Genomic DNA, 9,331 nt, shown 5'->3' with positions numbered 1-9,331 from the left:
GAAAACTTACAGGAACGAAAGGAGGACCCTTTTTTTTTTTTTTTTTTTAGCAAATTCCAGATGTGGCTGGCTTTAAGTAATAGCTTGTTTGTTGACATATACAGGCCAGTTTCATGTTGAAATTTTTGAAACTGAAATTATTGACTGGTACATATTTACTTCAGTCTCAGCCAATGACCTCTTTAGCTCATTTAAAATACTTTTCAACATCAAACCAAACCAATTTCATCTTATGTTAATTATTTATTGGTTTAAATGTTTTCAGATGAAGTATCACATAAATTCAGTATATAGTATTTATTTCAGTAATATGTGAGAATTTGTCAATGGTCTGAATACAAGGAATTGCAAATGTGGCTCACGAGAGCTAGAATTGGGGATATAGCCCTTCCCAGCCCGACCATAGCAATGTACCTGCGTGGGAAACTTCTAATTAACCCGGATAATTTGGACATCCACCTCAAGGTCTTATACATCTTTCCAAAGGTTCTGCATTCTGGGATTTAGAAACAACCATCTTTCAGCTTGGAACCCTTGTTCATACAGCTTAATACCCCTACGAATGTTTCACTTTGTCATGATTGTTCTGTAACGCTCAGTCACCTCTGTATGGAGAAAAAATTACACTTGATATATACACATTCATCCTAGACCCTGAAAATGAGTCCATATATCTGAGGGGTTCTACTCTTTCACACTGCGAAATGTGTTTTGTATTCTTTCAACTTACTTTACCTTTCACTGTTATCTTGAGAAACGTACCATTGCTTCCATGAAGGCATCACTTAAATTAGTGAGAAGGAGGAGGCACAGCTAGAGGACTTTGCTATCCTGTTTCTGTGCTTTGCTTTGCTTACCAGATTTATATCTCTCTACCTACCTACCTAAACAAATCAGATTACCTTTCTACATCACACCATTCTGCATGCACAAGTTAGTTCATCGTCATCGGCTGAAACATAGTTCTCCAATCAGTCTTTTTGCATATTTTTTAGGGTGTTCTGCATGTCATTGCATTTGGTTGGTTGGAAATATATTGTCTACTTTTTTTTAACGGATAGAAAGATATAGAGAAAACAATTCAACCACCAGATGAAAAAATGCCTTTAAATAATAGTGTTTATTTTTTGCTTGCAAAAACTCCTAATAACAGTCTGTGGTAGCAATGTGCAAAGTTCAAGAAATGTGATCTTATGCATAATTGACTTTTTTTTTTTTAAATGCTGTGTTTCACATTTGTCATTGTGCCTTGATTGTTAGCAATGTATGAGGAAAGTACTTTTTTTCTTGTCTATGTTTACAGTATGATATTAATAAGATACTAGATGTCTATCTGGGCTGCTAGTGCTTGGTTATTCTTTGGGAATGAAATAGCTTAGTTCCAGCTCTTTTGCAAGAGATTCAGTCATAGACGAATTAAGGGCTTGTTTGGCTTGGAGGTGAAATGGAATGTTGACGATGATAGATTCTAGAAAACAAACCATCCTTTGAAATGTGTGGTCTTTAAACATAAAATACTATACACCCCAAACAAATTAGATTAAAAAGCAAAAACAGGAGATTTATTTGGCAAATGGAGATTGTTTGGTGGATGTGTGCAAAAAATATTATTAAAAGGTTAAGATATGCATAGATATAACTCATAGAGTTTGATATTTTTGATATACATTAAATAGTCTTTAGTAATATAAATTGACTATTGGGGGATTTGAATTCCCATAATGATCAGTGATAGAATAATTATTTCATGAGAAACTATCCTTTAAAAATCTTACATGAAAATGGAATATCCCAGTCATTTAAAGGTAGCGGGTCTGTATACAGCTGCTACTGGTATATAGGAAGGACTTCCCATTTTTGCATATGACATTTAGTGATAGCTTCTGATGACAGCTGGTATGGGGTAAAGCTAATATTTAGTGCTCTGTTAAAGTAGAACAAATAACTTAGTAGCATACTTAATGGGATCTAGCCACTTCAAATCCTTTTACAGCATGAACTAGATACTAGAACATTGCCTTGCACCAAAAGAACCACTGGACCCCTGTGATCTTACAGTTTAAACTAAAAGATTACAGTGTGATCCTAACTTTGTTCAGATAAACAGTAGCTCACTGTCTTGATACACAATGAATATTAGTTTAATCTTGCAATATTAAAGAGTAGTTGTCAGGCCGCAGGATGTTCACGTATCTCCCTATATGTAACAAAAATGTATTTGGAAGATCTGAAAAATAAAATGCATTAATCTGCACCTCTTTATCTTATATATAGCTCTCTGTCAATCAGTGTTATAAACTCTGTCTTATGCACCTGGCAATTAGCATAGACCAGCGGTGGCCAAAAGGTAGATTCCCAAATGCTTTAAAACTACAGCTTCCATGATGCTTTGTCATTCTGAGGGCATGCAGACCATCAAAGACGTTGTAGTTCTAAAACATTTGGGGATCTACCTTCTGCAGAAGTGACAGTTTTCCTTTAAGATAACCAGCAGTGTAGTATATTATGGTGCAATCTGTCAGAGTAATACTAAAGCATTTATACATTTATATTTTGTCATTTTTTCACGCAGTACAATTTTATATAAAGTAAATTTAATGTTTATGTAAAAATATAGTCCACATATAGAAAATACCCAATTTCTTCAGTTTTCTCTCCTATACAAAGTGAGGAAAAAAAACAACCTTTTATAATTTTTTGATTTCCTTGATTAATTACATCTCTACCTCAGATCCATCATCCATGTCCCATAAATCCTCAGTGACTCCAGTGTAGCCCTGTTCTGATTTAATTATATGATAGTCCTCCACTTCCATTTCCAGATTTGTATTGACGTGCTCCCAACTTGCAAGCCCTTTTGGTTCTTTGACAGCTGTCTGTGACTGGTCCGGATCCCATTTGCTATTGTTCATTGTGTTGCTCAAAATGGATGAGTAGAGATTTGTTGGCAATATTTCTTGTTCAATTGGCCCAGATTCATTTAGAATTCCTGTAGGACTATCAGAAAAACTAATTTTGTTCATGATCTCGCTCATAAGGGATGGACCAAAGTCCATAACCAAGGATTCCATTGAATCAGCTTGCCAGAGGTGGCTAGAACACTCCTGTGGTTCAGTAGAAATGCTATGTTCTTTGGCATCCATAAAGTCTTCTTTGGCCCATTCCTCTCTTTCCACTTTATAACTAGTATCCCCAGACTTCTCCTTTGAGCAAGGGTGGCGGGGTAGTGTGCAAAAACCAGCATGTAATCCTAAAACATAGAGGGAACACAAAAAAAAAAAATATAATTAAATTCTGAACATAAAATCTATTTGTGAGTCTGTCTATCTATCATCTGTCTTTTTGTCTATCCATATATATATATATATATATATATATATATATATATATATATATATATATATATATATATAAAAAAGTGCTGGATAAAATAAGAGATGTACTTCACTGCATCTCCTTGGGACAAGGTACTTATGCAGTGAAGGCCAGTAAGCACTAAGAAAGATATCCCAGGACCACTGCCCACAGTGATTTATCAAAAGGGAAATTCACTGCATCTCCTTGGGACAAGGTACTTATGCAGTGAAGGCCAGTAAGCACTAAGAAAGATATCCCAGGACCACTGCCCACAGTGATTTATCAAAAGGGAAATTCACTGCATCTCCTTGGGACAAGGTACTTATGCATGTCCTACTTAATTCGGTAATAACTGAATGCAATCTCCTATAGGTCTTGCTTCTCAACTGAACTGAGATTTGAATGCATTTTCCATTCTAAGCATTCTCACTAGTTAGGGTTTAACAGGATTTCATTGTTCTCCCCTGTCTCTGTGTCTTGCTTTGGAGTTGACTGGTGGTAACCTCTGGTGGCGTGGTTTTGGAATTACTGCATAATATAGGAGGTATTGCTTACTCTTCTTATCATTGAATCCACTTGTTTTTGAATGCTGCTATTTACTAATTTAACATTTCAAAGATCTAATACAATCCATATCATTTTTGCAATCTGATATTTAAAGATTCTATATTAAAATGTCCTTCTAATTAACCAAACTGGTAATGATTTTTTTTTTTTTTTAATAATTGTAAGGTCTGTAAGCTTCACAAGTACTGCTATAATGGGAGGAAATAGATAATTTTGGGTCATTTAAAAAAATGTTTATTTGTGCAACACACAAATGTAAAAGTCAGTAGGACTTTGGGACACAACAGTAACCTATCATTTCTACACTAGGACTCAACTCTTCACGGAATGAAGGCGTGGTGTGGCACACCAGAGCCATGATTTCATCCATTTGCATATTATCTTTAATTTTAGATATTCTAATCTCCATCTGGGGAATAATGTCCCTAAGCTAATAATCAGTGAGGGCCCTTTGAGGAGCTAGTGCAATCTGAATAGCATCTGTTGTTGTATAGTTAAACCCTCTATAGTGTGTGACAATAAAAATGCCCAAGGGTTAAGGTCAAAAAGTCTGTGAAAGATGTCTTGTAAGTGGGGCACACACTCACATCGAAGGGGATTACCTTGGGATATGAAAACCACATGTGGTAGTAAGTCCACAAGAGCACCAACACACATCCATGAAGGGGAAGCCCATAAGATGCATTTCTACAGGGATACAGGGGTAACAATGTACCATTGAAAGCTTAGTGCAAATACTTTTTGGCTTTTTTTTGCATGATATTGGGACACTGTAATATCCAAATTCATAATATCTCAATTTAATGGTTTGGTGCATAAACCCTATTGATTTTTGAGAAAAGGCAATATTTACATTTGTCAAAAAACATGCCTCTATCACGCAATCCGTTATTAAAGACCTTTCCTTCAAAGATCTTCATGTTTGGTGTCATTACATACAACAGTATTACACAGAAGACATGCAATGCTTCTCTTTAAGAGGACTATAATATTGATGCTCTCAAGAGTCAATGCTTTTCTATAAGAAGTATCAGATTGACAGGGCATTGCAAGTGCCATGGATCCCCAATGCTTCTCAATAAGATGCATTGACTTGGACAAAGGTCATCAGGATTGATGACCACAGAAGGTGGAGCTGTTGGTGCAAGGAGACTGTCATGAAAAAGGAAAACAACGTAAGTATTACAGCAATTTAAAAAAAAAAAAAGAATAATAATCTATAGCACATGTATAAATACATGCTTTGTTTGAGAAAGGTTGCACTACAGTATACATTTTACCATTAATTTATATGTCATACAGGTATAATGCATTAAAAATGAAAGAAAACAAGAAAAGCACAAGAAAATGGGATAAAAATAAATAAATAAATAAAACAAAACGCAAACCAGATATTTACCTAAGCATGTCTCACTCTTAGAGTCTACCCCTATTTATTACTATAATATATAGAGAATGCATTAAAATAAACAAATGTAAAAAATTAAGAAAAAGGAAAAATAAAAATGTCCTTGCACTTGAAATTTATTTTGTTTGTTGCAGATCCCAGGTTTTGCTTCTTTCCTGTTGTCAGTTGTGCTCAAAATAGCAATAAGTAACATCTGTCAGGCAATCTTAGCTTTCCAATTATTTTCAATTAGTGGATATAATATATATCTTAAAACCCTGCTTAGCTCAGCACAACCTGCTACGTACACTTATAAAAGCTGTGGTGCCAATGCGAGTGAGGTGTGAGCTGACAGCTTGTTATCATCAACTGTGTGCAGGGACATAGCACACACACACTTGTTTTCTCTACCATACAAAGAGCATAAGTTATTACTTCAAAAGTGACGCCTTTTTCATGCTCAGTACGGAAAGCACCGTAAAAGCATGTTGAACATTGTTCTGGAAAATTTGCAGTGCTTCTTCCATGCAAGTTAATGTGAAGTATAAAAACATATATAAACTTGGATATTTTTTAAGAACTGTCTACATTTTTATACTAGTAAATAAACATTGTGCCTGGGAGTGCCTTAATGCAGACAATTTCAATCTAAGCATTTGAACCGTGTTTTAAATTTACAGCAAGATCCTCATCATTAACCTACAGATCCTACAGCTTGACCTGATTTCCATGTATTTAATTACTAGCTTGTATGCTTAGTTCTGCTTCTGTCTTATCTGCCATTTAGTTGACTCTGCCTAGGGGTTTGGCAGTATGAGTGTACAACCCTGAAGTCTAAACTCTCAGGTTCCGTGATACTATCGATGAGCATTTGGACTCTTGGTCCATAATAGTTTAGGAATTGTCAGGGTACCTGTGGTCTCTACCTCCGAAAGAGGTAGAGACTTAGCTGTTCCTCCATCCAGACGGTCTGATGGCTCCCTTCCCCGCGGTCTATCCGGTCATGCTAGGCCGGCCGCGAGGGAGTGACTGCCTTTTACAGAATCTAGGCAGGAAGTAGTCATCAGGACACTCCCCCGGAACGACCTGTCAGTCAATTGCTGCAGGACCAATCAAGACGCCTCGGAGGCGTGGTTACTGCTCTGAACAGGGTATTTAACAGAGCTTCTTTCATTAGCTCATTGCCCTGTCGTGGTTCTAGCTTGTTCTAGTCACTCAGTGCTTGTGTATTCTATTATCCCTTTTGGTTTTGACCCGGCTTGTTTACCTTACTCTGCTTATCTCTGTTACCCTTTATTCGGCTTGTCTCTCGCTTACCTGTCTTCTGTTACCCTCGACCTCCGCTTGTCTTTGACCATTCTATACTGTACTACTTACGTTAGTCCGGCCATTCTAAGGTCCGGTATACGTATCTGGCTACTGTTTGTACTCTGAGTGTTGGATCCCTGTCCCGATCCTGACATTACGACAGGGCCAATGGATCCTGCAAGTACAAACAGTAAGCTGGCTGCTCCTGATCCTAGGTTTGAAGCCATGGATCACAGAATGGATCAGATGGCGCTTGCGCTACAGGCTCTATTAGCTTGTAGGTAATAAGGAATAGTGAGTGCGCTTACAATAAATAAAATACAGTGTTAATCACACCTAAAAAATCTGAAGGGCATATAACACATTTGATTACAATGCAATAATACCAAAGTGCTATAGTGCTTTAAGAAATTTACACAATATGTGGAGTGCCAAAGTGCATATATGTGCAGACAAGGGATATCCAATATAAATAAAAAAAGGACTGATATACTTGCAGAGCTTCTGGAACAAATAATACACGGCTCTGTAATACAAATAATACAACACCTAGTGCAATATGTTTGTACAGTGCAAAATTAACAATAAATAAATAGGTATCTCACTCACAATGGTGGAGTGGTTGAAGTACCACCCCAAACTATCAGGCTCCAGGGAGGATCAGCCCCCAGTGATCGTGGGATCCACTCAGTGTAGAAAGAACGTGGGCCAATCCGGATATGTGTAAACCAAGAATTTCTTTATTACCAATGCATAAAAAGATATAAAACACCAGTCTCCTGCAACCTGCTACCGATAGTCCGAGAAAGAGAGAGAAGGTCTATAATCAGAGTGTCCTCCTCGCAGCTCAATCCTCATGGATACACGGATACACGGTGTAGGTGCAAAAACTTCCGGATTGTTCAGATGCAATGCATTTCTCCCCTCCCACGGGGCTTTTTCAAGCATAATCCAGGTTCCTTGGGTCTTTCTTTATATAGGCTAACTAATTAGTTAATTTGGAGCAGTCCATTTCAATTAAGTCCAGGAGTATACACATAAACTCCAAACATTATAATAAAAGGAAGGAGTGAAAGAAATAAAGGAGAAATTAAAAAACCTCAAATGCAAATATTCAATAAATATATACATATAATTCCAGCACAAATACATGGTTAACTAGATGCATTGTATAGTTATATTCACCTCATCTGTTTAACACCCAATTGTGTAACAAAAGTGCAATGTGCGGTGTACATAGAATATACCTTCTTAAAATCCATTATATATCTATCAGAAGATCTAAAAAATTATTATATAACTACATATTTAAAGCTAAAAACTACATATAGAAAATGTATAGAGAAAAATTTATAGAGAAAAATTTGTATAGAGAAAAATATTGTTGGTTAAAGTGCAAGGCTTATTATTCCCAATTGCAAGACACAAAATGAGAAAACAATTATTTATTGTATAATCACTTATGATGGAGATATGTATCCACAGCTTCCATCTAGATACTCAGTAGTAATTTAAGTGAATTCTCTTTTAACAAAATCAGAAACTAATTATACAATTTAGGGAAAAAGCTTTCCAAGTGGTATATCCGCTAAACAACGGATTTCTCTTTCCCCTTTTTTTCTTAAAAGTTCAAAGACTATAGAGGGATATTGTGAGGATACATAGAATTCAGTATCTTATAAGATAATTAGAAAGAGATGACAATACAATAACTTAAAATTACTAAAAAAACATCCTAAAAAATTACTTTTATAAAAATGTCTATAAATGTCTAAAAATGTCTATAGAAAGCTACTATAAAAAATTAAAAAGATCGAAATCAATATTTAGGCCAGTAGGGGACATAGTATCGAGGTAATAGACCCATTTCATTTCCTCTTGGCCAATTTTTCTAATAAAGTCACCTCCCCTCCAATTAGCAGTAACCTTCTTTATGGCCATGAAGGAGAGAGCCCTAGGGTCTCCGTTATGTACTTTATTAAAATGATCGGAGACGCTATGGCTTGTTACTCTTTTACGTATATTATATACATGCTCTCTAATCCTTTTGAACAGTGGTCTTGTAGTTCTACCAATATATTGCAAATGACATGTACACTGTAAGAGATATATTACATTACTACTGTGGCATGTCATATGTTCCCTGATCTTATAGGAAGTTTTCGTGCTCTCTGATTGGAACTCAAAGAACCTACCATTCCCTACTTGTTGTGTGCTTTTGCAGCCTAAACATATCTTGCATTTATAAAAACCAGAGATTTCCCCAAATGCATTAATACTTTTTTGTTTTGGTTTGTCTTTAATGTAACTATTAACCAGAGTACTCTTGAAATTGGGAGCCCCTCATATACAGTCCCAAGAACTCTTGGATAGATTCAGAGAAAAGAACTACCCAGAGGATATTTTAGAAAAAGCTTGGGAAGAAGTTAAAGAAATGACCCAGTATACACTACTTAACAAAGATAAGGGAAAAGCACCTATTTCAGCCCAAGACGCACTAGTCTTTGATTATAATTCACGTCATAGAGACGTTAGACGTATTATCAATAAATATTGGAATATACTCAAGACAGATAAAGATTTGGGACCCTTGTTGCCTGAAAAACCGTTCTTAACGTTCAGAGGGGCTCCCAATTTCAAGAGTACTCTGGTTAATAGTTACATTAAAGACAAACCAAAACAAAAAAGTATTAATGCATTTGGGGAAATCTC

At 36.0% G+C, this 9,331-nt stretch overlaps 1 protein-coding gene across 1 annotated transcript in view; it reads right to left on the bottom strand.

The window, feature by feature from the left end:
- Positions 1-2,439: 2,439 nt before the first annotated feature.
- CDC42EP1 (CDC42 effector protein 1) overlaps positions 2,440-9,331 on the bottom strand; it is a 46,213-nt gene continuing 39,321 nt past the window's right edge. Inside the window, exon 3 of the mRNA XM_063426518.1 lies at positions 2,440-3,250. Coding sequence (XP_063282588.1) covers positions 2,715-3,250 — 536 coding nt within the window. The 3' untranslated portion in view covers positions 2,440-2,714. The remainder of the gene's footprint in view (positions 3,251-9,331) is intronic.

The sequence above is a fragment of the Pelobates fuscus genome, chromosome 7, assembly GCF_036172605.1.
Source record: "Pelobates fuscus isolate aPelFus1 chromosome 7, aPelFus1.pri, whole genome shotgun sequence".
Taxonomy (NCBI): Eukaryota; Metazoa; Chordata; class Amphibia; order Anura; family Pelobatidae; genus Pelobates; species Pelobates fuscus.
The sequence above is the reverse complement of the archived record's forward strand: the minus strand, read 5'-3'. Positions and strand labels throughout refer to the sequence as shown.